Genomic DNA, 27,832 nt, shown 5'->3' with positions numbered 1-27,832 from the left:
ACGGGGCTCTGGGAATCAGCTCTGCTCCTGGGAAGAGCTGTGTGGGGAAGCATGGGCCCCTCAGAACAACTGCGCCCCATTGAGCCACCTAGGCTCTGCAAATACGGGGGGAGGGGCTTTGCTGGAGCCAACGAGGCTTTAAGACCAATTCATAGCCAGCTGGAGGAGCGGCCCGCTACCAAACGGGGCCGCTCAAATGCTACCTCTCTTCCCCCTCCCCCGGTCCAGCCCTGACTCACCGGGCTGCTCTGGGGAGGCATCTCGCCGTTTCCGCCGGACTCCACGAGGTCTGCAGAGGCTCTCCCTTGCTCCAGGGAGCCTCAGCGGGTGTCAGCAGGGCAGCGGGCGGGGCTCTCTCACCTCATGAGAGCCCCGCTTTCTCGGCACACCGGTCTTCACCCGGTCCCCCATCTCGGGACCGGGACTCTGGGCAGATAGAGCCTGCGAGGCTCCGGGACTTCCGTTTTCGGCAAAATGGCCGCACTTCCGCTTCCGTCCAGCGGCCCCGCCCACAACCAGGCGGGCCGCGGGCGCGGCGGCAATTCTAACGCGGCTCGGGCCGCGGCGGTGAATCTCGGGGGTATTTACGAGGGGTGGCACCCTCGAGGTCTCAAATAAATATAAAAGCGAGGTGGCACTCGCAACCTAAATAAATAAATGAGAGAATACCCGCAATTATGAAGATAAAGCCAATACCGGCATAAAGCAGGGTGGGCTCCTGTGAGGGACACGCAAAGGGCAGGAGCGCTTCCCTCCTCGGGAAAACGACAGCGCTCTGCCCAGAAAGGAGAAATAAAGCGCTCCCAGGGCGCTAGGGGCACAGAGAGCACCAAGGGCCCTATGAAATGACCCCCACAGCCAGGAGGGTCCAGCAAAGTCCTTCAGGAGTCCAGGGGCTGGGCAGGGCCCAGGGGAGGCAAGCCTTCCCCCTGGGCCCAAGCAGCAGCACGCCCCTGGTAGGATTCAAGTTGGGAACAAGAACATTTTCATGGGGTCACAGCCCCTCTTTTATACACCTTTTCCCTTTGTCTTTAGGTGCAGGGTGGGGGCAGAACCAGTCGCAGCTGGTCTGGGAGTACTGTTGATGGCCCAACCACCCATTCTATTCACAGGCAGGGCTAGGGTCATCAGTCACACCACAGGGGGGCGGAGCCAGCATTGTGTGGGGAAAACCCAGCCCATCCAGGACACAGGTACACTCCTCCCACACATCACTCATGCTAATCTCTCCATTCACCACCGGGGCAGACCCACACAGACTTCCTGGAGCCTGGCATCCCAGCCAGCTCCAGCCAATCACACGCCCGGCATATTTTACACTAATATGCCAACTCCTAGAAGTGGCGCTTCCGCACAAGACACATACACGCCGCACATACCGTTGCGCAGCATTCACTCTCACGAGTTCGCACATACCAAACTTAAGCATGCACGCCTCACGCATCAGGAACTACCAGGGACACAGACATTCCCCATGCATTCCTATGGGAGGGCAGGCCAGTCTCACTCCACGCACTCAGGGAGCGCACGCACTTTACACTGCGCCACAGTGTCAAGGTGCGCAAAGACCAGAAATCACTACACTTCAAGGCAAAAAGTTCAGGGGTGAACCTGCCAGAAGGCCCAAGTCCAACATCACCTTTCTGATGTGTGCACAGTTTCAAATGCTGCACAACTGCCCTCTACAGCTGCTCACCATCAAAACAGCCTTCTTAGTGGCAATAACTTATGCCAGGAGGGCGAGCGTAATGCAGGTACTTTCATCACTGCCTCCTTACCGGACAGTCTTTCCGGATAAAGTGGTGCTCCGCACAAGGGCATCTTGTCTACCTAAGGTGGTAACTACCTTTCATTCTACCCACCTTCTATGCACCTCTACACGCTTCCAAGGAAGAGGAGCGTCTCCATCGTCAGGACCCAAACAGAGCATTATCGTTCTACCTGGATCGAACCAAAGAGTTCCGGATGGATGACCAACTCTTTATAGGGTACGTGGGTGCAAAGAAAGGGCGTGCTGTCTAAAAGAGGACTATATCTTTCTGTGTTATTCTCTGCATAAAAATATGTTACGCCTTAGCGAAAAAAGATCCTTCTGAAGGGCTTAAAGCCCATTCCACCAGGGCAAAAGTGGCCACCACGGCTCTCCAGCGTGGTGTTCCCGTTTTTGATATCTGCCAAGCAGCCATGTGGGCAGTGCTGCACACGTTTGCTCGACACTACTGCCTGGATTTCCAGGTTCGCAGAGAAGGCCTGTTAGGTAGCTCTGTTTTGCAGGACTTCCTGGTCTGAGCCTTCCCACAGTCTCTCCTCCGGGGATGGGATTGCTTGAGTATCTGTTTAAAGGTAAGGAATCTGCGGCTATATTTCTCTATAAGATGGACAAGTAACACCTTATCTGGTAGAGACATGATCTATGCGCAGATTCCTTACAGACACACCTACTCTCCTTGCTCTGCGGATTGGTTCTAGTGTCAAGGACTTTTTCCCGTCAGGGACCCAGTTGCCTATTTAACACACTATGGTCAGTCACTACATGGCTCTGTGCTTCTGATTTGGAAAGTCGTGAAAAGCACTGATGTCAGCGTGCCGGAGTGGCGGTTATATTGATGACGCGGATGCCACAATGACGATGCACATGACGCCTACGACGGCGTGCAGAGCCGGCCAATGCAATATACAGGCGTGCAGGGGTAGTGCTATCAAAAATCTTCCAGATCCAGCCTGACGCATGAAAGTTCAAAGGTAAGGAATCTGCAACTAGATCATGTCTCTACCAGATAAGGCATTACGGAAGGTAAGTAACTTGTCCATCTAGGACTTGGTAAATATAGATTTTATTAATAAAAATATTAAATTGTTTACTAAAAATAACAGGAACTGATAGGCATAGTAGAAAACATATCAGTCAACGTACCACAGAAAAACATTATGAGGAACAGTTTAGAAGGCAAACTAAGAGACATGGCGATATAACTGTATTCTAAAGAGGTCAATCAATCAATCAAGGGTTTATAAAGCATACTACTCACCCGTGAGGGTCACAAGGTGCTGGGGGGTTTGCAGTTCCAGATCAGTCGAAGAGCCAGGTCTTGCGGCTCTATCTGAAGGTGTGCAGAGTGGGGGAGCATCTGATGTTGACTGGGAGCTCGTTCCAGGTCTTTTCTGTGACATAGGAGAAGGCTCTCCCGCCTGCTCTGGTTCTGTGGATGCCTGGGGTCTCTGCCAGGGCGAGGTCGGCGGATCGGAGGTTCCTTTTGGGTACGTGGCTGGAAACTCTTTCGTTGAGGTATTTGGGTCCGATGATGTGGAGGTAGGTGTGGGTGATTAGTTCGAGGGTAACTCTCTTCTCGATGGGAAGCCAGTGGAGGTCTCATAGGTGCTGCGTCATGTGCTTGTTTCGTGGATTTCCAAGGACGAGTCTGGCTGAGGTGTTCTGGATGGTTTGGAGCTTGTGTAGCAGGGTTTTGTTGATTCTGGCGTAGAGGGAGTTGCTGTAGTCAAGTATGCTGGTTATGAGTGCGTGGGTGACGGTCTTTCTGCATTCGGGGGGGATCCACTTGAAGGTCTTGACGAGGAAGCGGAGGGAGTTGAAGCAGGTGGAGGCAACGGCGAAGATCTGGAGGGTCAAGGTGAGAGAGGAGTCTAGAATGATGCCGAGGTTCCGGGCGTGGTCCGTCTGGGTGGGTGGGTTTCCGAGAGCATGGGGCCACCCGGAGATATCCTACGCAGTCGGAACCTCTGTCTTCTCTGAGGTCAGTTTAAGGCAGCTGTCGCTCATCCAACCTGCAACTTCTATCATTCCTTCTTGGGAGCTGAGTCTGGTGTTTTCGGGGTTCTTCGTGAGAGAGCTGGTTGTCGTCAGTGTAACATATTATGCAGAACCCATGCTGTCTGACGATGGTGGCCAGGCGGGCCATGTAGATGTTGAAGAGTGTGGGGCTGAGCGAGAATCCTTGGGGTACTTCACAGTTGATCTCTGTAGGTTCGGAGAGGAAGAGGGGAGTCTGATCCTTTGGATTCTGCTGGAGAGAAAGGAGCAGATCTAGCCGATCGTGGTTCCTCGAACACCGGCTTTGTGGAGTCGGCTGCGAGAGTGTGGTGGGAGACAGAGTCTAAGGTTGTGAAGAGGTGCAGTGCGGCCCTGGTCGAGTATCATGCGGTTGTCATCGGTGGCAGCGAGGATGGTGGTCTCAGTGCTGTGGTTGCTGCGAAATTCGCACTAGGGGGAGTCGAGAATGGCGTTCTCTTCGATGAAGATGGTCAGCTGGGGGTTGATGAATCTCTCGTGACTTTGGCTGCGAAGGGAAGGAGAGAGATGGGCCGGTATTTTTTCAGGTCTGTCCGGTCGGCCCGGAGTTTTTTGAGTAGGGGCTTGATTTCTGCCCGCTTCCTGTCGTCGGGAAGATGCCGGATTCGAGGGAGGTGTTCATGGTCCAGCCTAGTTCGGGTGCTATGGTGGCAGCGGCTCTGTGGTAGATGTGTGGAGGGCAGGGGTCCATGGAGGCTCCTGCGTGGGTGTTCTTCATGGTCGTGCCGGTGTCTTCAGTGGTGGCAGGTTTCCAAGTGGTGATGGTCGGTTGGTTGTCAGTGGTGGAGAGCGGTGTGGTGTCCGGAGTCTGTTAGCTGAAGTTGTCGTAGAGGGCCTTGATTTTCATGTGGAAGTAGGAGCTGAGCTTGTTGCAGAGGTCCTTAGAAGGTGAGACGTCCGTGACTTTGCTGGGGGGTTTGGTGAACTGCTGTATGATGTTGAAGAGCTCTTTTGCGTTACTTGCATTGGTGTGGAGTTTGTTCTTGATAAATGTCCGCACGGTGGCTCTTATGCGCTGGTGGTATTCATTCATGGCATTCCTGTAGTTGTTCTGGTCTTTGGTGGTTTTCCTGATCCGCCAGAGTTTCTCGGGGCATCTGCAGATGGGTCTGGCTTCTTGGAGGTCGGTGGTGAACCAGGCAGCCTTCAGGGGACATTGATTGACGGGGTAGCGGAGGAGTGCGAGCTTGTCAGCCCAGCCGGCAATCCAGCAGTGTAAATCTTTGGCTGCGGAGTTGCCGTCTGTCATGGCAGAAGGGGAGTTGTGGTGCAGGGTGGTGTTGAGGTGCTCCTCTGTGATCTTGCTCCAGTACCTCTGTGGCAGGTTTGGGTGCGGTGGTGGAGTTGAAGGTGAAATGTATGAAGTGGTGGTCTGTCCAGAGGGGCTGCTTGGTGTGGCTGATGTGGATGTTTGTCCCTCCTGCGAAGATGGGGTCGAGGGTGTGTCTGGCTCTGTGGGTGGGGGTGGTGATGAGCTGCTTCAGTCCGAGGTTGGCGAGGTTGTCAATGAGGGTGGTGGAGTCGGGGTCGCTGCGGTAGTCAAGGTAGAATTTCAGGTCGGCAATGGTGGTGGCGGAGGAGGCGAGAGGGATAGGGGGTCTGTAGACTAGGGTCACGCACAGCGTGGTTCTGGGACTGGTTTGGATCTGGAAGTGGAGGTGCTCTGTGTTGGAGAGGGGGTCGTTCGTGCTGGAGGGGGAGAGTCGGAGGGAGCTCTTGAAGAAGTATCAGCGAATAAAAAAAATATATTTTGTGCTCTTAATTGTTTTGCATCGCTGGTAGAAGATGTGGCCTAACGGCATAGCTTCCTAGTTTGGAATTAAGGAGCCAGGTTCTAGTCACGGTGTTGGCTCAGCATTCTGGGCTTACCACTTTACCTCCCTGGACTTTTAAAAAACTGCAACAAAAAAAACCATTGAAATATGCATTACTTGTAAACTTTGCAAATGGCGCCAATATGTTGTTCCCACTGTTTGTATGAATGTAAGGCAACATTTAATCAATCACTTGCCTCACTTTACATGTTTGGCAGTTTGTTAGTCAGTATTTTAGGTCCATTCATCTGCTTTCTTTATTAAGCAGTCACTTTTATACATTTTCAGACTTTTCTTTAGTAATTTATTGTGAAAATAGGCGCTCACTGAGACTTCTGACAAGATGCTGTTAGCAAACGCAAGCGAAAAATTATACTATGCACCAAAAGCACATCTTTTTTATTTAATGTAGGACTTTTGTTGCTTTGAATTCGTAGGTGGTGAATCTTTCTGTTGTAAACTGCACACTTGTTTTCTCTATGGTCTGCTTTATTCTCTATGTTCTTCCCTGTGTTCTAGAATTATATCATTACTGTGGACTCTGAGTTCTGCCACGACAGTTGGTCGACTGGTCGGCAGGCGCTGGGTCCTTCACTGCTGTGCTCGTAAATAAACCCCTTCATTCACCTTAGATGGTCTGCGAACTTATCTACAACAATTTGGCGACTTGTGCCTGCTGACTCCTGACTTCCCCTGCTGTCTGACACCCGAGGACATGATGGAGAAGTTCCCAGTCGGAGCACCGTGCAGTAGGACCTAGCAACAAAGAACCCAGTGGTGCTGCAGTAATCTCCTACTGATTTCGGAGCTGTTTGAGGCCATTTTACCGACTTTTCACTCGGCTTACCTGTGAGTAACAGCGTATCCTGGCAACGGCTTTGAATCTCCCCTCCCGTGTACTCGAGCCTGTGTGCGTGACTGTAACCTGTGTCTGACGTATCTGAGCGTCAAGCTTCCTTTCAGACGTCCGGCCATTGTTTTATGACGTCGGCACACCCGGAAGTCGAGACGTGCGTCTCAAGCCTCGTTTATGCTGGGCGGCCATTTTAATGGTCCAGTTTGAACACAGTGCGCTGAGTTTACCGATCTCCTCAGTTTTTAACGAGGGTTAGTTCCGTCGGTAAGAGACCTTCACTCAGCGACAAGAAAGGTATTTGTCTTCACTTTGTTCATCATTTATTCTTGTTTGTATTATGGCAACGGCGCAAAATATAAATATCACGTCTCCTCCACCCTTTTTAAATGAACCAGGGAATCCTCCTGTACCGTGGGAGGATTGGTTCATTATATTTGATAACTATTTGGAGGCAATTGATGGGCAAGAATTTTCTTCGAAGAGGAAAAAGGCAATTCTGTTGAGTACACTTGGGAAGGAGGGGCAAAGGATTTTTAGATTTTTACCAATCGCGTTACAGGCGAATGGTGAAGCAATTCCTGATCTGTCTAAAGAGGCAATTTCCAGATTGGAAGTTAAGTTTGCAAAAGAAGAAAATCTTGTGATGCATCGGTACAAGTTTTACACTCAAAAGCAGAGGTCGGAGGAGGGTATTGATGACTTTGTTACCCATCTCAGAGAGTTGTCGATAAAGTGCAAGTTTGGGACTATGGCAGAAGAACTTATTCGCGATCAGCTAATAGTGCAGTGTAGCAGTCGCAAAATACAAGAAAGACTTTGGGCAGCAAAAAATCCGACTCTCAAAGTTGCCATTGAACTTGCGCAAGTCATTGAAGAATCAGAGAAGTGCATCAGGGTTATTGAGAACTCCAAAAAAAAACAATTGGATCAGGAAGTATCTATAGTTTCAGACAGAGATGGAGAATATGATTCCCATTCTGGCGTGGATGACTCTGTTGCTGTCATCAGGAATAAGTGGAAAACTTTTCCTAAGAAGGCCGCTTCTCAAAGCAAGTTTTGCAATAGATGTGGCAGTAATTCACATTCCTCGGAGGCCAGGTTTTGTTTTGCAGCAAACAAAGAGTGTTTGAAATGTGGAAAAGTGGGACATTTCTCGAAAATGTGCAAAACGAAGAGTAAGCAGAAGGTTGCTGTCGTGGAAGATTCCTCCTGTGACTCTGGTGGAGACAAGCTATTGGTAATTGGTGACTCAGATGTTGCCAACGTCAATGATCAAAGGATGAATAGACCTAAGGCTATGTTCACAATAGATGAGCGTGAAGTTTCGCTGATGGTTGACACTGGATCCCGTCACACTATCATTCCTCAGTCGACATTTAGGGAACTTTGGTCTGACAAACCTTTGCTCAAGAGTGACATATCTCCCAAGGGATTTCAAGGAGAAACTATAGATATTGTTGCTTACTTTGAATCTAGCATTGTGTTCAAGAAGAGGTCCATAATGGGGAAGGTTTATGTGTCATTTGATGGTCCGCCCATCTTGGGGTGGATTCATCAATACGATCTCTATATAATCATAAATCCGAGGGCTCCTGACCAAGTTATGGTCTTGGAGGATGATTCGATTGATATGATTTTGAGTGAGTTTGTGTCTGTTTTCAGGAGTGAATTAGGCGAGTTGAAAGGCTATTCACATATGATAAAGATGAAGGAGGGGTGTATACCCATCCAACACAAGCTCAGGAGAGTTCCTCTCGCTATTAGGGATGATGTGAGAGTGTTGTTGGAAGAAATGTTACAGAGTGGGGTCATCGAACCTGTGGAAGGGTCACCGTGGGTTTCGCCCGTAGTGATTTCAAAAAAATCTGATGGCAAGCTACGCTTCTGTGTGGACCTCAGGTCTGTGAATAAGTGTGTGGTTGCAGACATTTTTCCCCTCCCAAACATTAATGAATTGGTGTCTACACTAGAGGGCGCTAAATATTTTTCAAAACTTGACCTTAAAAGCGCTTACCACCAGGTTAGGCTGCATGACACTTGCAAGCATATCACCTCTTTCATCACCACGGAAGGTGTTTGTCAGTTCACACGTTTACCTTTCGGGTTAATTTCGGCGGCAAGTGTTTTCCAGCGTTTGGTTCATGAGTTGTTTAAGGGGCTTGCGAAAGTTGTATACTTCCAAGATGATATTCTTGTGTTTGGCAGTTCCGTGGAGGAGCATAATAAATTACTCAGGCAGGTGCTACATAAGATTGGCGATGCTGGGCTTACATTACGGAAAGAAAAGTGTGTTTTTCTTGTCCAACAGATTGAGTACCTAGGGCATGAGATCTCTGTGGATGGTATTAGACCCAAGAGAGATTTGCTACTAGCGATAAGGTCAGCTCCTCGCCCAACTGATAAGGATCAGTTGAGGTCCTTCATGGGCCTTATAGAATATTATTCTAAATTTGTCAGCAATTTTTCGGAGAGGACTATTGAGTTGAGGAGTTTGCTCAAGAAAGGTTGCAAATTCGTTTGGGGTACAGAACAAGAATCTGCTTTCAAGGTGATCAAGGAGCAGATTTGTAAAGCGGGTGTTTTGGCTCCCTTTGACACTAGGCTTCCAACGATTCTCATGGTTGACGCAAGTGCTTTTGGGTTGGGTGCCATTCTAGTCCAGAAACATGGTCCTTTGGAACGGCCTGTTGCCTTTGCTTCTAAGACATTATCAGATGCTGAGAGGAATTATAGTGTTATCGAGAAGGAGGCCTTGGCTGTTGTGTGGGGTGCACACTATTTCCGGACGTACCTTTGGGGTATCAGCTTTGTTATCAAAACTGATCACAAACCCTTGCTTAGGATTCTTGCTCCTGGTGGAGCTGTCAGAGGTTCTCCTAGGTTGGCCAGGTTAGCCTCCAAATTGCAAGATTTCCATTTTCAAGTAGAGCATATTCAAGGTTGGAGAAATCTCCAGGCGGATTGCTTTTCTAGATTGCCTTTGGTTTCTACGGATTCTGATCTCCAATTTGACCTGTTGGATGAGAGTGTTGCTTGGGTGCAGGACGTCACCTCTTTTGGGGTGGGTTCCTTCTCACATCAGGATTGGGTGGATGCCATGGAGAGTGATGAGGTTCTTAAAGAGGTGGTCAGGTTGCTCAAGGATGGTCCTAGGAGAGAAAGTTGTGTGCAAATTTCTGTTCGTCCTTACATCAAGATTTTGGACGAATTATCTACATGTGGGGAAGACATTGTCTTGCGCAATGACAAATTTGTTCCGCCGTGTAGCCTCAGGCGCAAGCTTTTTGACATTGCACATGAGGGGCATCTTGGGCAGACATTGACCCAACAGAGACTCAAACATAATTTTTGGTGGCCCGGAATGGATGCGCAGGTTGCTGTGTGGGTTGAACAGTGTGGGCTGTGCAAGGAAGGAGAAAAACGTCTGAAAGTGGCTGTTGGCACTAGCATGGGTGAGATTGCTTGTCCTGAGGTGCCCTGGCATACCATATGCATGGACTTCATTGGGCCCATGTCTGAGCTTGGCCTGCATCAGCGGTTTGCCATTGTGTGTGTTGATGCGTTTTCTAAATGGGTGGTCGTCAACTTTGTCAGAGACATCACTACTGAGACCACCATTTTGTTCCTCAAATCTTTGTTCCATTCTGAGGGTTTTCCTAGTGTCATTGTCACTGACAATGGGACCCAGTTGGTCTGGCAGAAAATGCAGTCCTTCCTTTCCCATTCTGGTATGTCCCATCATCGTACTTCACTCTACAATCCTCAGGGAAACGGATTGTGTGAGAGGATCAATAGGCTGGTGAAGGGAACGATTCAACTGGCTGTCTCTGGTGGGTGCAGTGTGTCTGATATTGTTCAGGAGATGGTGTATGCTCATCGTACGACGGTTCATGGGAGTTCCATGAAATCTCCTTTTGAAATTTTGCGTGGAAGACCACCGGGTACAAAGCTTGTTCCTTCTTGGTTCAAGCAACTTTTGTTGAATCATGGGTCTGTTGATTCTAAGCGTGTTATGTCTTCTCCCACTGGGGGTTGTGCTATTTCAAAAGGGGATATGGTCAAAGTCAAACCAGGGAGGTGTGCCAAAGGTCTATCAAAATTTCGAGGGCCTTTTACTGTTAAGAAAGTCTTTCCCAATTATGTACTCCTTGAAAATGGGGAAAAATGGAATTTGAGACGGGTTGCTGTTTACCAGAAATGTGGGCGAATTTCTCCTGTTTCTGTTGTTCCTGTTTCTCATAATCCTTGTTCTGTTTCTGCTAAGGAGGGGGGTGGTAGTGGTTACATGTTTTTATCCCAAGAGTGTGCTTCTTCCTCCTCTTCGGACAAGTTTTGCTTCGGAGGTGGTGATGCATCGGATTCTGGTTCCTCTGCTGTTCCATCCACCACCATTGATTCTTCTCCCTCCCTTCCTCCTCCCCTTTCCACATCCAGGATTCCAAGGTACCGCAAACCACCTACTTATCTAAATGATTACCTTTGTAATTAATATGTTTCCTTTCTTTTTCTTTTCCTTTCTGTTGTTTGATTTATAAGGAAAGGAGATGTGTTGTAAACTGCACACTTGTTTTCTCTATGGTCTGCTTTATTCTCTATGTTCTTCCCTGTGTTCTAGAATTATATCATTACTGTGGACTCTGAGTTCTGCCAGGACAGTTGGTCGACTGGTCGGCAGGCGCTGGGTCCTTCACTGCTGTGCTCGTAAATAAACCCCTTCATTCACCTTAGATGGTCTGCGAACTTATCTACAACACTTTCATTTTGATATAGAATGTTAGGGACATTCGTACAAGTTTGTGAATGAACATGTCTGAATGAAATTTGCTTGTAAGTGTGTAAACTCTACTTTTTTTGTTTTTAGACTCATCAGCATGAACTGAAAAATGGAGGTTCTGAAATAGTTATTACCAACGTAAACAAGAGCGAATATATTCAGTAAGTATTTTATTTGTGAATGAGATATTCTGATAAAGACTTCTACCAGTGGATACCTCACCTTTTGAATATTCCCCAGGTGTCAGACTGGATTGTGAAACTTTTTGGCATTTTCTCTGTGTGCTGGTATATTGTGCCATGTGGCTCTGCACTGCTGCTGTTACGCTCCTGAAATGACACACAGAGCTAATGTAGGCACCACTCCCCATGCTGACGTCAGTACCATTCTTTCTGCGCTACCAGGTGTGGATCCAGAGTTCTCTTGTCTCTTTGAGGCCTCTTATACCTCTCAACTTTAGAGTGTGGAAGGGAAATGCCACCTCCCAGGACAAAATGGGTTTAAACGTTGTGAGGACTGTCACAAACTAATGTTTGTGACACATCCTCATTAGGTTTGCCTGGGGCGCAGAGTCCTAACTCTAAAGACTGCAGTGACTGCGCGAAGATGAACCCGAAGGCCATACAAGACCGCAAAATGAAACTCTACATTGCCAAGAATCTGAAGATTTGCTCCTGGTCCAGAAGTTTATGGAGTCGATACCAAGGTCGATCCTCATTGTGCTTCAAATCTTCAGATGAGAAAAATGATAAAAAATCCAAGTAGATCTGGGTTCCTTTTCTTTTGTACTCCTGAGATGGCGCACAAGCATCACCAAACATCTCAATCTCGCTCCCAAAACTGCTCATCTTTGTAGTCCAACCCACTACTTGTATCGGCATAGCCAAAGTGTCCACTGCTTTCGGCCATATCGAGGTTGATAAAAGATTTCTGTGAAGCCATGCTCCAAATCTTTGGATCTCTTTTGACTTCTGGTGGCGTGCCTGCTGAGTTGAGAGGCTCTCCATCAGAGAGACTGCCGTTGGGTTTGCCCTCTGCACCTGTTGGACCCTTTGAAATTTTCACAGGATCTCCTCTGGTTACTTTACAGACACTGCTTCCTGCTCCTCTTCCCACACCCATTGTCTCTCCAAGACGTTGCTGCTATGACCTTGAATAAGGTTTTGTTTGGTTTCCATCCAACCTCAGCCTACAAAGCTTGATGTTCCACCTCCACAAGGAAGATCTCACACATTGTATTCCTTGTTAGGCACGAATTTCGACGATTGTTTGTTTTGGTACTCCATACTGGCAGCCTATTCAACATCAGAAGGATGCCCAGCAGGCTTGTGGTTGAGGCCACAGCACCCACTGACCCAGCGGTCAGGGTTAATGAGCCAGTCAGTCCTCTGCCAAACTCCTGTTCAACCTCATTAGCTTGCCTTTAATGGAGCACAGCCACATGGCAGGAGCCATCGATTCTTGCTGGGTTGACAGACCATAACATCAGATAGGAGTGTCCTGCAGATTGCCCAGAAGGGATTTACCATTCATAATCACTCTGCCACACCCTTCACTGACCCGGGACTACCTGATGGAGGACCATCTGTCCATCCTACAAGAGGAAGTAAAAGCCCTTTTGCCCAAAGGGGCTATCGTGAGGGTGTCTGCGCCAGTAGTGGCTCACTAATTTCTTGTACCACAGAAGACCTGCTTTCTCTCAATGGAAATATTTTGAGTGCTCTCCGTGGCCCAGGTCTTCTATGCTCTCGAACCTGGAGACTGGATCGTGGTGTTGGATCTGCAGGACACCTATTTCTGTATCCACCGTCCTGCAGGAGTTTCGGTGCTATCTTTGGCCTCGGGTGAGACAGGAGCATTTTCAGGTAGCGGTGCTCCCTTTTGGTCTCACCAGGTTCCCTTGGGTGTTCACAAAAGTGATGACAGTAGGTGGCAGCACATCTAAATTCAGCAGTGCCACTCTTCTACTACCTTGAGTACGGACTGTTAAAGGCAGGCACACACCCTGTGGTAGTGAACCACCTCCAGACTACAGTGAACCTCATGCCATCTTTGGGGTTTGCTATCAAGGTGTCCTCCTTCTCAGAAGCTTCTCTTTATCAAAGTCATTCTGGACGCTGTTCTCTTTCATGACTTTCCCGAAAGGAGAGCCCTGGACATTCCAGCTATGATCCTGATCTTTCAGCCTCTGTCCTGGATTTCAGTGGGGTTGACTCTGCTGGCCAAGAATCCCCAGAGGCATATGCAGGTACTGCAGTAGGACCTGAAGTCACAGTGGGTCCAACACCATGGGCACCTCTCCGACCGCACCTAGATTTTGGAGGAGACTGCAAAAGTTCTTCAGTGGTTGATACAGGACAACGATTGGGTCAGCGGCAGACCCATGTCCCTACCCCACCTTGAGCACACAGTGGTCACCGAGGCATCTCTCCTGGATTAGGGCGGCCACTTCAAGAGGTGGAGATCAGAGGCCTGTAGTCTCCGGTGGTGTCCCGACTCACTGTCAACCTCCTGGAGCTGGGGGCTACCCGCTTGGTATTGAAAGTCTTCCTACCATCCTTCTAGGGGAGGCTGGTACAGGTGCTTACAGACACCACTGTTATATGTTAAAATTGCGTCCCTAACATAGGTGCACCGTTTCACAAATCCTTTGTGCCACAAAGACAGGCAGGCCCTTTCACCCAGTTAAGGCCCTTTCACCTACATTAGCCCTCCCTTTACAATAACGAGCAACAGAGGCTGTCCCCTATCTGATGTGTGCTCTGGGCGCAGAAGATGGTCCATCCTAAATACGTAATCTCCATGTCCAACAGTGACTAACCTAAGTCACAACGAATTCTTAGAAACAGACCCTTAGCCCTTGGGATTTTCCCTAACACAGGAATATTGATTTCTCCAAGAACTCATTAAATATGCATGATGTCAATACTAACATTCCAAGGCACCTATCTGGTATAAATATACCTCCCTTTGCCCAAGCAAGGCAGAGGAGACCGAGATTTCCATGCCGACACTCTGACCGGAGACGCTGCAATCTGCGTCATGCCACAGCTCCAGCTGGCAGAAGTCCCTCACCCATCCTGGAGGGTCCAGCTCGAGAATCAGGATGAAGTCCCACTAAGGTAATGGGGTTAGACTAAATCCTAGGGGGATTCTTGGCTCTCTAAGACCTACACACATGCTAGGTACACTTAGGTACATCTAGTTAGGCATCATAAGGGTATAGGCGTTATCTTAATGCATTCTGTATTTCATGTATGTGTTCATTACTATTGCAAAATGGTAGAACTATACAATGCCTTTTTATTTCACTGCACCGCTGGCCATAATTCTCTGCTACTGCCCAACAGTTGTCGCAGCACATATAACCAGTACTAGAATAACAACTGTGCAATACATTTTATTGAAAACACACCCGACTGTTTCTTCTATGTACTTCTCTGAGATGAGTGACTGAATGAAAAGTAGTATATTGTTTCCACGATCCTGAGGGATCAGGGTTTTATGTTATGTGGTTGCCAGAAGCTATTCCCTTCTTGTCTTCAAGAAGTTTCTAGTGGCCTCTGAGCTAGCTGGTACACAGTAATTAAGTTTAATATACATAATAGGGGCATACAGACCTCAGTCCTAAGCCAAGCCTATCGTGTATGTTATTCCAATGCGCAGAACCTATAAGGGAAATAGGAACTACACTACACCACCACCATGTGGTATCGCAACAAACAGGATCAAGTGGGGTCATGGAGCCTGTGGAAGGTGGTCCGGCGCCTCTGGATTATCCAGGATGTTTTTCTGGTGGCAAACCACATAGCAAAATTTCTGAATGTCAGTTTGGACAAGGTCAGCCATTGAAGCCTAGCGGATCACAAGTTGCAGTTGCACTCAAAGATGGCAAAAACTCTCTTCTGCGAATGGAGAGAACCTTGGCTTGATCTATTCGCCATTACCAAGAACGTGGAATGCCAGCAGTTTTGTACATTGGAGTTTCCAAGATGTCTCTCTCTCCCTGTAGTAGACTCATTCCACCTCAAGTGGAAAAGGGACCCCTGTATGTCTTTCAACCGATACAACTTCTGCACCAAGTTCTCAAGAAGATCAGATGGATTAGGCCCAAGTCATCCTACAGGCCCCTGACTGGACATGGAGCGTATGGTATCCAGAGCTCCTGGGTATGAGCATCTGTCCTCTGATCAGGCTGCCCTTTCAGGAGGATCTGCTGTCGTAGCAACGGGCAAGGTTCAGCACTCACTCCTTCGCAATCTCCACCTTCATGCTTGGAGACTGAGTGGCGACAACTGAACACCTTCAACCTTCTCCCAGAGGTGGTTGATGTCATCTTAGCAGCATTGTTCAACAAAAACTTCATACACCTGTTGTTGGGACAAACTTGTGGCTTTGTGTGGCAATGATCTCAGACGTTTTGTTATTGGTTTTGTCTGTTGCTTAACAAAATGTTGCTCTGGGCACTGTTAAAGGATATCTTGCAGCCATTTCAGCCTTTTTATGGTTGCTGGACAAGCCCTTAATATTCAAGTTGCCTGTTTTTGAAATGTTTGCAACATATGTTTATTTCCTCTCCCTTTCTCATGACACAGTAGGACCTTAACTTGGTCCTCACACATTTGATCCACAGTCCCTTTGAGCCATTCACTGCTGTCATCTGCCTGCAGCTTCTGACCCCCAGACGGTGTATCTCATCACCATAACATCAGTGGTTTGGGTGAGTGACCTTCAAGCTTTTTATCAACCCACCGTATACCTTCTTCATCCCCGACAAACTGGTTCTGCCAACACAAGAATACTTCTTGCTGAAAGTTGTGACACTGTTCCACATCAGTTAAAACTTCACCTTTCTGGATTTATTTGCTCCACCTCACTCCTCAAAGAAGGAGAAGAGACTTCATCGCTTTGACCCTATAGGGTCACTGAGCTTCTTCATTGATTGTACCAGAGAGCGTGGACGATCAGCTCTTTGTGGGAGTTACTGGAGCGAAAAAAATGGAAGGCCATAGAGAAAAGGATCATGTCTAGGTGGATTGTGCTGTGCATTAAAATCTGCTACACAGTGGTGTTGGAGAGTAGGCTCTGCTTCCTATGGTTACCCCCACTTTTTGCTGTTTCACTGGTTTATCGATTTTAGTCTGGCTATGGCCCTGCTAATCAGAGCCCCAGCCTAGCTGTTCTCTCTCTAAATTGATACCATGTACTTTAGGTACATACCAGATTGGTTACTGGGTTACCCTTGTGAGTCCCTGTATATGGTACCTTAGGTACTCAGGGCATAGGTACCCCAGAGGCCTACCGGGGGCAGAAGCATGTATTATGCCACCCCTGGGAAGCCTTCCAAAATGGCACCACAGGGCTGCACTTGCAGCCTGGGTAAGGTGGTGTAAGCACCCCTTCCTTAGATATAGTATACCTATATCTGCATATATATATATATAGACACATATTAACCTATAAGTCACTCCTATGGCAGGGCTTAACAATGCTGAAAGCAGAGTGCTTGGTTTTGTATGAGAGGGTGCCTAGCTTGAGCTGAGCCCCTCTGCAGCCTTCGGAAATATCTCCTTATAGCTGTTATATGATATAGCCATACCAATCTGAAAGAGACACGCTAGTATTAGATTCCTTACCTTAGAATATCCCCAGGCGTCAGACTGGATCCGGAAATTTTTGAGTAGCAGTACCCTTGCGGGTCGGTAGGCGTCGTCTGTGGCTCCGCGTCTGTCGTCATTGTCGTGGGCGCCGTGATGACGTTGTCTGAGTACTTAGACGCCGCCTCCGCGTGCTGACGTCAGTACTTCTTTTTTCCGCGCCAGCAAGTGCAGAACTGGAAAAAGCAGTAACCCTAGTCAATTGTTGACTAACTTTTTGGATAATTTTTGATCATTTCTCGAAGTCTTTCGACTCCGATTGGTGCCGTAGGGATGCCTGGCTTTAAGCACTGCGAGGATTGCGACCGCATGATGTCGGTCACGGATCCTCACCACCTGTGTCTAACTTGTCTAGGCGTCGACCACGACGACAAGGCCTGCTCCGACTGCCGGGCCCTCTCTTCGAAAGCCAGGCGGGAGCGGTCCCGCAGGCGACTCGAACTCCGGCAGTCGGTCCCGCACCGCGAGAGGTCTCGGTCCCACGGGAGGTCAAGGGACAGGTCGCGGGCTCGGAGCCACCACAGTTCCGAGAGTAGGCTGCACTCCTCCGGGTCGAAGTCGTCGCCAGGTAAGAAGCACAAGAAGTCCAAGAGGCGTCATCGCTCTGCTGACTCCCCCCGACGCTCGCGCGATGTGGCCGGGGGTTCGGGTGACACCACCCACGCGGCTCCGTCGGAGTCGCGGGCGCCGCGTCCAGCTCCACACACTCCGGTCCCTGGGCTAAACGCGACGCCGGAGGAGATCGAGTGCTTCCTCATGGCCATGAGGAAACTTTCTCCTCCGACGGGCTCCGCGGCACCTTCGGGCCTAGTGGACCCGTCTGGGGCCTCTTGCGGGTCGGGGGCTTCGGCCCGACGCCGTCTGGTGCTTCGGCCCGACGCCGCCGACGCCTTCGGGCCCGCCTCCGCTAGACCTTCTTCGGGATCTGGATCGTCGCCGGTGGACCTTACGACCTCCCCGGCGTCGGACCATCAGGTGTCGCCTCCGGTGCCCACTTCGTTCCTGTTCCGATGTCGGGACGGCCCCGATGGGCGCCGCTCCAGACGTCGTTTGGGGAGTTTCACTTCTATGAACAGGCCCCATTCGTTGAGAACCCTGAGTTTCAGGAGATGGGTGATGAAGGGGATTGGGAGGGGTCTGAGGACCCTCTGACCCGAGAGTGTCAGTCTCATGAGGACTGGGCAGGAGACCTTGGGGAGGCCAGTGGTCTGGACACCTCTCCAGACACTGGTTTTGTCTCCCCTCCTACCGTGGCTTCGGAGGAGGGGGCAACCTACAGTGTAGTGTTGATGAGGGCTGCCAAGGCCTTGGGCCTTGAGCTCCCCGTCGCGGCCGTGAGGACTAATCTCCTCACTGAGGTCCTTAAACCGCAGTCAAGCCGGCCGAGCCTCTGCTGCCCTTTAATGAGGCCTTGACCGACGTTCTTCTGGGCACTTGGTCCAAGCCCGCTACGGGTTCGCCCGTAGATAGGAACGTGGCCAGACGCCACCGCCCAGCCCCGGGCGACCCATGTTTCCTGTCCACCCACCCTACCCCCGAGAGCCTGGTCATCCAGGCCTCCAATTCCCAGACCGCATTCCCGTCGGCACCGCCGGACAGGGAATCCAAGAGGTACGAGCAGTACGGCAAAAAGATCTTCTCGTCCCTTAGTCTGGGACTGCGGTCTTCCAACACCGCATGCCTCTTGGGCCGCTACACCCACTCTCTGTGGGATACGGTTGCGGAAGTGCTGCCAGAGTGTCAGTTGGAGGTATGGGCCAAACTCGGCCAAGCCCTTGTGGAGGGCCGGGATGCAGCCAAACATTCTATACGGTGTGGGCTGGATACCACCGAGTCACTGGGTAGAGCGATGGCAACGACGGTGGCGGTCAGATGCCACGCCTGGTTGAGGTCCGCCAACTTTTCGGCCGATGTCCAAAACACTTTGATGGACATGCCGTTTGATGGCCGTCGCCTCTTTGGCGACAAGGCAGACCATGCGCTCGAGCGCTTTAAGGACTCAAGGGCTACGGCCAAGTCCTTGGGCCTCTCGGCCCCGCGCCAGCAATCGGCTGCCTTTCACTCCTTTCGCGGCCACGGAAGGGGTGTACCCACGCGTGCTGCCAGCCACGCTCCGCAGGGTAATACCCAACGCGGTGGCGGCCGTGGGAACCGCCGTCCCGGCGGTCGGGGACAACGGCGAGGTCAGTCCACACCTTCCCCCGCAGCATCCGCCTCAAAACCCTCCTAGTCCGTGCTTTCAGGCCCATGTGACGCCAGTGGGGGGCAGGGTTCGCCATCACCACCTCACTGGCACACCGTCACTTCGGACAGGTGGGTGCTGCAGATCGTCCGAAGGGGCTACTCCCTCCCCTTCGAGGCGACTCCTCCAGCCATGCCACCGCAGAACCACCGTGTATCGGGGATCATTTGCGACTTCTGCAGGAGGAAGTTACGGCCCTCTTGGCCAAGGGGGCCATCGAGCGCGTTCCTGGGCCAGAAGTAGGGTGTGGTTGCTACTCCCACTACTTTCTGGTACCCAAGAAGGGCAAAGGGGGCCTACGCCCTATCTTGGACCTAAGGAACGTCAACGGCTTCCTCCGGAAGGAGAAGTTCAAGATGCTGACACTGGCTCAGGTCCTAGCTGCCCTGGACCCAGGAGACTGGATGGTAGCGTTGGACTTGCAGGACGCTTATTTCCACATCCCCGTCCTGCCGGCCCACCGGCGCTACCTGCGGTTCACGGTTGGCCACGAGCACTTTCAGTATACCGTGCTCCCCTTTGGCCTTACCAGCGCCCCACGGGTGTTCACAAAGGTGATGGCGGTGGTCGCAGCTCATCTGCGCAGGTTAGGGGTTTCAGTCTTCCCCTACCTCGAAGACTGGTTGTTGAAGGCGGGCTCGCCCCAGACAGTCGTCAGCCACCTCCAGACTACAGATATCCTGCACCGGCTGGGGTTCTCCATCAATGTGCCGAAGTCACACCTGTGCCCCTCTCAGAAGCTCCTTTTCATCGGAGCGGTTCTCGACTCGGCGCGGTTTCGGGTTTATCCACCCGAACAGCGGGTCCGGGATATTCAGGCTCTGATTCCCATCTTTCAGCCGTTATCCCGGGTCTCGGTCAGGTTGACGCTGCGGCTTCTGGGGCTGATGGCCTCCTGCATCCTACTGGTGCATCACGCCAGGTGGCGGATGCGGGCTCTGCAGTGGGACCTGAAGTTTCAGTGGGCCCAGCATCAGGGCAACCTATCCGACCACGTCCTGATCTCGGAGGGCACTGCGAGACAGCTGCAGTGGTGGCTCACGGACCGCGATTCGATCAGCGGCAGATCCCTCTCCCTTCCCCAACCGGAGCACGTAGTTGTGACAGATGCGTCTCTCCAGGGCTGGGGAGGCCACATGGGAGAGGCGGAGATCAGAGGGCTCTGGTCTCCGGCGGAGGCCCTGCTCCACATCAACCTGTTGGAGTTATGGGCGATTCGTCTAGCACTGAAAGCATTCCTCCCCTCTGTCCGGGGGAGTGTAGTGCAGGTGTTCACGGACAACACCACCTCCATGTGGTACTGCAACAAACAGGGCGGGGTGGGGTCGTCGACCCTTTGCCAGGAGGCTCTGCGCCTCTGGCAGTGGCTGGAACGCCAGGGCGTGACCATGGTGGCTCAACACCTGGCAGGATCTCTGAACACCAGGGCGGACGAGCTCAGCCGTCGGTGCATGATGGATCACGAATGGCGTCTGAACTCGGACGTGGCGCAAGGCCTCTTTCAGCGATGGGGAGAGCCTTGGTTAGATCTATTCACCACCGAAGAGAACGCGCAATGTCATCAGTTCTGCACGTTGGAATTTCCAAGGCGGCACTCGCTCGGAGACGCTTTTCGTCGCGAGTGGAGTTACGGTCTACTGTACGCCTTTCCGCCTATACCACTTCTGCCCAGAGTGCTGAAGAAGATCAAGCGCGACCGGGCCCAAGTCATCCTTGTGGCTCCGGACTGGGCTCGAAGGTACTGGTATCCAGAGCTACTCAGTATGTCAGTTGATCCCCCGGTTCGTCTGCCTCTTCAGGAGGACCTTCTGTCGCAGCAGCAGGGGACGGTCCTCCACCCGAACCTGTCCAGTCTCCACCTCCATGCTTGGAGATTGAGCGGCGACAGTTGAGGCCATTTGACTTGCCTCCTGAAGTCTGTAATGTCATTCTGGCAGCCAGGCGTCCCTCCACAAAATCGATATACGCCTGCAGGTGGAACAGATTTGTGGCATGGTGCACAGCAAAGGCTGTGGATCCTCTTGCTGCCCCTCTTTCGGAGATTCTTCTCTTCCTTCTTTCTCTTGCCCAGCAGGGCTCTGCTCTGGGCGCTATCAAGGGCTACCTTTCTGCCCTTTCAGCCTTTCTAAGGCTGCCTGATCAACCTTCATTGTTCAAGTCCCCGATTGTAAATAGATTTCTAAAAGGCATCACACACACATTCCCTCCTGTTCCGTTTGTAATGCCTCAGTGGGACTTGAACCTGGTTCTTACGTTTCTGATGTGCGCTCCCTTTAAGCCACTTCACAACTGTCCTCTTCGCCTTCTTATTCTGAAGACTGCTTTCCTGGTTGCCATCACCTCTGCCAGGAGAGTGAGTGAGCTCCAGGCCCTTTCTTGTACTCCACCTTTCCTTTCTGTCCATCCGGACAAAGTGGTGTTGCGTACTATGCCTTCTTTCCTGCCTAAGGTTGTCACGGCCTTCCACATCGGGCAGTCTATCACCTTGCCAACCTTCTTCCCGCCACCGCATCCCTCTAAAGAGGTAGAGCGGCTCCACCGTCTGGACCCAAAACGTGCGCTCTCATTCTACTTGGATCGCACACGCCAGTTCCGGGTGGATGACCAACTCTTTGTTGGTTACGTGGGCGCTAAGAAGGGGAAGCGGTACACAAGAGGACCATCTCCCGGTGGATCATCTTGTGCATCCAGGCATGTTACTCCTTGGCTAAGAAGGAGCCCCCTGTTGGATTGCGGGCTCATTCCACCCGAGCCACGGCGACTACCACTGCCCTGGGCAGGGGAGTGCCCTTACAAGACATCTGTCAGGCAGCTACGTGGGCATCGCTGCACACGTTTGCAAGACACTACTGCCTGGACAGCCAGGTCCGGAGGGATGGCTTCTTTGGCCGTTCTGTCCTCCAGGCCTTTCTGGTGTGATTATTGGTTCGCAGACCCACCACCGGGGTTGGTATTGCTGGGGTATCTATTCTAAGGTAAGGAATCTAATACTAACGTGTCTCTTTCACTACTTGTGTAACGATATATATGTAAGAGACATTAGTTGGTATTAGATTCCTTACCGACCCACCCATCCTCCCCGTTCTGCGAACCAATATCTAGGGTTAGGGTTTTCAGGACCCTAGTTCAATGGCACCAGTGTTGGTTTTTAACATGGCTCTGCGTTTCTGGCGCGGAAAAGCTGTGTCTAAGAACTGACGTCAGCACGCGGAGGCGTCGTCTAAGTACTCCGACGACGTCATCACTGCGCCCACGACGACGGATGCGGAGCCGCAGAAGACGCCTACCGACGTGCAAGGGTACTGCTACGCAAAAATTTCCGGATCCAGTCTGACGCCTGGGGATATGCTAAGGTAAGGAATCTAATACTAACTAATGTCTCTTACAGATATATCGTTACACAAGTAGTAACTTGTGCTATACTCTTAAGTGCATTATAATACTTGCGGTTAATGCTAACTTTAGTTTGGCTTTATCAAAACACGTTGTGTTTGGTGTCAAACACTTTGGAATACTACCACCCCGCCCCCACCCCCACCAGTTCTGGCCACGAGGGTAGCATTCTACCCTTCTAGAGGGAGAAGACATGTACACACTGGTATACCCGGTTAAAGTTTAAAAGAGCCTCAGCATCACAAAATGGATGCTGCTGCCACAGACACGAGTCTGACCTCCTGATGCTGGACGAAACTCCGGCAGGGGAGGCCTGGCCCATAGGTTTCCTGTCCAGGGAGGTGCTAGCACCTCCCCAGACAGGCTTTAGTGTATTGGGGCAGGGTGGGTTGCATTCAGTGAATGCTTTTCAGACACTCCCTGGGGCACACAAGGTGCTCCATGCATTTCCAATGTTCAAACAGGTTGCTGGGGCACTCATCCCCAGCTTAGGCGCGAAACTGGACAAAGGGGAAGGGGTTTAACCACCCACTCCCCAGGTCCTCCCATATGTGGGACCCTAGAGTTAGTCCAACCACTAAATTGGTATAAGTATAGGGATCCAGTCCCTAGGACTTCAGATTGCCCTGGACGAAACTCTGCAACATATATCTTAGACCTTCGACATTCCATATCGACGGGAAGTCGGAAGAATTCTCCCTTGAGGTCAAAGAGTGACCTCCCTGTTCAAACGGGCACCAAGAAGCATCTTTGCCGGTCTGCATTTTCGAGGCTCCCGCCGGATCCCGAAGAATCTGCGACACAGGACACGGACTTCCAGACATCTCTGTGGCTGACCCGAGTCCCCAGCAAAGCTGAGACCGGTAGCTGACACAAGAGACTTGGGACCGGAAATCCTGGACATCCTGCATTTTTGCAACTGCACTTACTACCCGAAGTTGTGCATTGGGGTATTTGAAGCCCCTGCCCCGAGCACCTTTTGCACCAAAGATCAGAGGCCTACACTCCACGAGTGTTCCGTGGGCCCATTTTCTTCACCGCAGCTTGAGGCTCCTTCGCGATCCCTAGTCCGTTGGCTAGTGGGTCCCCACGAAGGACAATCCTTTGGTTCTTGAGCTTTCCTGGTTGCTCCAGATGTGCTCTGACTCCTCTCCAAAGGGGGAGTCCCTCAGACCTTGCTGGTCTGCAACAAAGCCAATCTTGTCATCTTGCTTGGGTTGCTGTTGCCAAGGCTTGTTGGGTCAATCCGGATTCTGACGCTGCAGCACTCAACATCCTTCGTGGGACAGCTCGAATCCAGGTCCTGGTCGACGCCTACTGGACCTCGTGGCTGAAGAGTCAAGCTTCACCTCCTTCACTTGAAAGCACCCGACATCGGCTGGCATCGTCCTGTCGCCATCCTGGTCACTGGCTAGTGACCCAAACTCTGTCCCCTCTGCTTTCAGGTTCCTCAGATCTCCAATCAACCCTTTGATCCACCCGGACACTTTTCCTCTGGTCCCTGCAGCACTTCTTCGCAGCTCTCCATTGGAAACGACGTCGAAACCCGACACCAAAAGACACCTATGCACCTGGCTTCCCTGGGTGAGGTAACACGAGTACTCCGGTGCTGACGTGGGTCTTGACTCTCGAAGTGTCTAAGTCCAAAGGGGTGCATTGTAGTTCACACCTAAGTGTCCTTAATCTTTAAAATTGTAACTTGATTTTCTTCCATAGAAGTCAATGGTGATTCGCGGCTGCGTTTAGACACTGCAAGCGTCCCCGTGGGTCTCCTGCGTCCCTACCTCGGGTGGTTCCTGGTTGTCCCAGCAGTTCTTCAGGCCCTAGGCCTCACTTCTATCCCTCACGTGGTTCTTATACTACTATTTTAGTAGTATATGGTTTGTGAGGCCCCGAGGGCATAACATATACTTTCCAAATTATCGTATGCTAATTAAGTTCCTTGTATTGTACTTTTACCTCTAGCCTCATAAAGAGACCAGAGGGGTTGTGTTTAGAATAAATACATATATATTTGATATATACCTTGTGTGGTATACTTTCATTTGATCATTCAAGAGATTATAGACTGGTAAAACAAGCTGCTTTACATTCCTTTGAAGACTTAGCCTGAAGGCTGCTCTCCACAGCTACCACTAAGATAGCTTTCTATAAGGTTGACTTTAAACCTACCATCAATAAGGGTCGTTTGGACTGGTGCAGCGTGCCCACTAGAATTGTGAACATCATATGCCAGGCCAACTTCTCACAAGGGGCCAAAAAGCAGCCTCCGGAAGGGCTTCATACTCGTTCCACCAGAGCCAAACCTGCCACTGCTGCATTGGCTTGTAGAGTCCCTGTCCTGAACAATCTGCTAGTTAGCTACGTGGGCGTACCTCTATACGTTCACAAAGCACTACTGTGACAGCTAAGTTCGACGAGAGGAGCGTTATGCCCTCTCTTTACTACAGGTCTTCTTAATTTGAGTCCATTCACAGATCCTCCTTCAAATAGGTACTACTTGGTATCTATTCAAAAGTCGAGGAAGTTGTTGTTAGAAGTCTCTATCAGAAGCAACATTTCACTTACCTTCAGTAATGCTCTTTCTGGTTGAGACTCTGTCTAACTGCAGATTCCTCACCAACCCTCCCTTCCTCCCTGTTCTGCGAATTGGACTTTATCGATTAATGACATCCCAAGTTTAGTGTAAGGAATATGACACAGGGTCGACATTTGATTACCCACCTCTTTTGGGCTGTAAGTGATGATTTACCAAGGGGAACACTCCATATTCAGTAGAGATGGGATGAGGTGGTGGGAGATCCTATGAAGAAACTGAAGTGGGGAAGGATACACGAAGGGGTCAAAGCGGTGAGCTCAAATGCTCGGTTTAAATTGATTCAATGTAATGTTCTACATCAGTCTCATCTCACCCCCAAAGTGCTAAGCACACAGATGGGAGGTACCCAGGGAAGCACGCACAGTATTATTAGGTCTATTACCTACTCCCAATAATAATAATAAACTTAGCAGGAAATTTGTGCTCCTGAGGTTAATATTGACAAAAAGGCAGATCGTGATAATGTGGATGAGCTCTACGCCCAAGATATCCTCACATCTCAGGGCGTAGGGCTCATCCTCCTTATCGCGATCCGCCTTTTTGACAATATTAACCCCAGGAGCACAAATTTCCTCCTAAGCTTCTTATTATAAAGATATGTGCAAATGTGTGACAGCAGAGAAGGTTACAATGAAGCAGGTCCGGAAAGATGATAAATTAGAGAACGATATCAGGGCTTGGGGACGGCAATGATCACATATCTGAAAACCCACCCAAATCAGTGAGAAGAGTGGGTATACGCATAAGGTACAACTTACCATAAGATCTGGGAAACCCCTTAGATTCCAAAGGACAATAGCACTATCGACACACAGACACCGAGGAAAATACTGGTGGGGGAGGGGAGAGTTATGTTAACTATTTTGGCATGTGTAATAATAGACAGAGATATGAAAATCAGAGGACATGGATCACAGTGCATGTAAATAATTACTGTGGTTCTGTTGATAGACATTATAGGATATTGAAGGGTAGGGAGTTGCTAAATTGTCACTTGGCTTAAGAAACGGTTTTAAATGTGCTATGTTTTTTAAAAATACCAATAAAGTTTTTGGAAGAAAAAAATGTGTATTGGAAGGAAATGCCTCTTTTTGTCATTGTCACGCCCAAGGTTGAGAGTGATACTGCTGGTTTTTCGATACTATAGGTGCACACAGGCCTGATGAGGGGTGTTACCCCGAAACTGGTCCCAGGATGCTTGTTTCTGGTCCAGGGAAGACCTTGCTTGGCAGTTCAGTCAGGACTGTTCCCATGAGGCACAGGGTCAAGACTGATCTGCATATGGCTTTGTCTGAATTGGGGTGGCGAAGTGAGCTAAAGAATGATGATGGATTCAGCACAGATCTGTGACTGGGGGTTTGTGTCTGAAAAGTTTCAGCGCTCCGTCCATCATCTCCTTGTGTTTGCTTTGTTCTCCCTAAGTTGGCTGTGTATTGCCAGACGTGGGTCCCTTGCTCACTTTACCACTGGATTCAAGCTAGCCTGGCTGATGCGGGTGTTACCCAAAACCGGTCTCAGGATGCTTGTTTCTGGTCTAGGGAACACCTGGCTTGGAAGTTTGGTCTGGACTGTTCCCATAAGGCACAGGGTCAAAATTAATTTGCATATGGCTGGATCTGAAAGAGACGCGTTAGTGGTAGATTCCTTACCGTAGAATATCCCCAGGCATCAGACTGGATCCGGAAAGTTTTTCGGCAGCAGTACACCTGCGCGTCGGAAGGTGGTGTCATGCGGCTCCACATCTGTCGCTGGCGTTGTAGGTGCCGAGATGACGTCACAGGGACTACTTAGGCGCGACACCCATGCGCGCTGATGTAAGTCCTTTCTTTTTCCGCGCCAGCAAGCGCAGATCCGGTTAGAGCACGTACCCTAGTCACTTTTTGACTATCTTTTTGAGACATTTTGTCTTCTCCTTTTGAGTCTTTGACTCCTGGTGCCACGTAGGGATGCCTGGGTTTAAGTCCTGCGGGGCCTGTCGCCGCACTATGTCGGTGGCCTACCCCCATGGCATCTGTCTCTACTATCTGGAGTGCAACCATGACTCCAGGTCATGTTCCGACTGTCTGGCCATGGCTCCGAAGGCCTTGCGGGTGCGGTCCTGTAAGCTGCTAGAGGCCCGGCAGTTGTCTCTGTGCCGTTTGAGTTCCAAGGGACGATCGAGGGACCGATCGAGGAGCCATCATCATTGCTCCTCGGGGTCGAAGTCTTCACACTCGGAATTGGATAAGAGACGTCATAAGAAGAAGTCGAAGAAGCGTTTCCGCTCTCCGATGTCACCCCGCTGGTCTACCCCCGCAGCTCTGTGATTCCCATAGCCTACCCTCCCTATCCGGGTCCGTCGGCGACTCCTGCCCAGGTGCAAGATCTTCTTGCAGCCATGGGCCGCCTGTTCAGGCCTCGGGCTCCCGCCGGCGCACTTCGGGCCCGCGGTCCCAGTTGAGGGCCCTCCCTTGCCGCCAGCTCCAGCACCACAGGGACCTCCGCCGGTGGCTTCTGCCTAGGCGTCGCCCGCGGCTCCGATCCTGGCACCACAGTGGGTTCCGTTCGTTCTGCCACCATCTTTGCCTGGGTTTCCGGACAATTTTGCCCCTAGTTGGGACCCTAATTGGGACACAGAGCCAGACCGAAACCGTCCGGCGCTGTTCCTGGCGTCGTTCGACAATTTGTATTCCCCGGTCCCTCCCCCACC

General features: G+C 50.6%; 1 protein-coding gene across 4 annotated transcripts in view; it reads left to right on the top strand.

Moving 5' to 3' along the window:
- Window positions 1-27,832, top strand: part of NEDD4 (NEDD4 E3 ubiquitin protein ligase) — a 2,078,892-nt gene that overhangs the window by 1,726,906 nt on the left and 324,154 nt on the right. For all 4 annotated transcript variants that reach the window (XM_078684873.1, XM_078684874.1, XM_078684872.1 and 1 more), the window contains one exon: window positions 11,340-11,413. In XM_078684873.1, coding sequence (XP_078540999.1) covers window positions 11,340-11,413 — 74 coding nt within the window. The remainder of the gene's footprint in view (window positions 1-11,339; window positions 11,414-27,832) is intronic.

The sequence above is a fragment of the Lissotriton helveticus genome, chromosome 3_2 (assembly GCF_964261635.1).
Source record: "Lissotriton helveticus chromosome 3_2, aLisHel1.1, whole genome shotgun sequence".
Lineage (NCBI taxonomy): Eukaryota > Metazoa > Chordata > Amphibia > Caudata > Salamandridae > Lissotriton > Lissotriton helveticus.
Note: the sequence above shows the minus strand (reverse complement) of the source record. Positions and strands in the feature narration are given on the sequence as shown.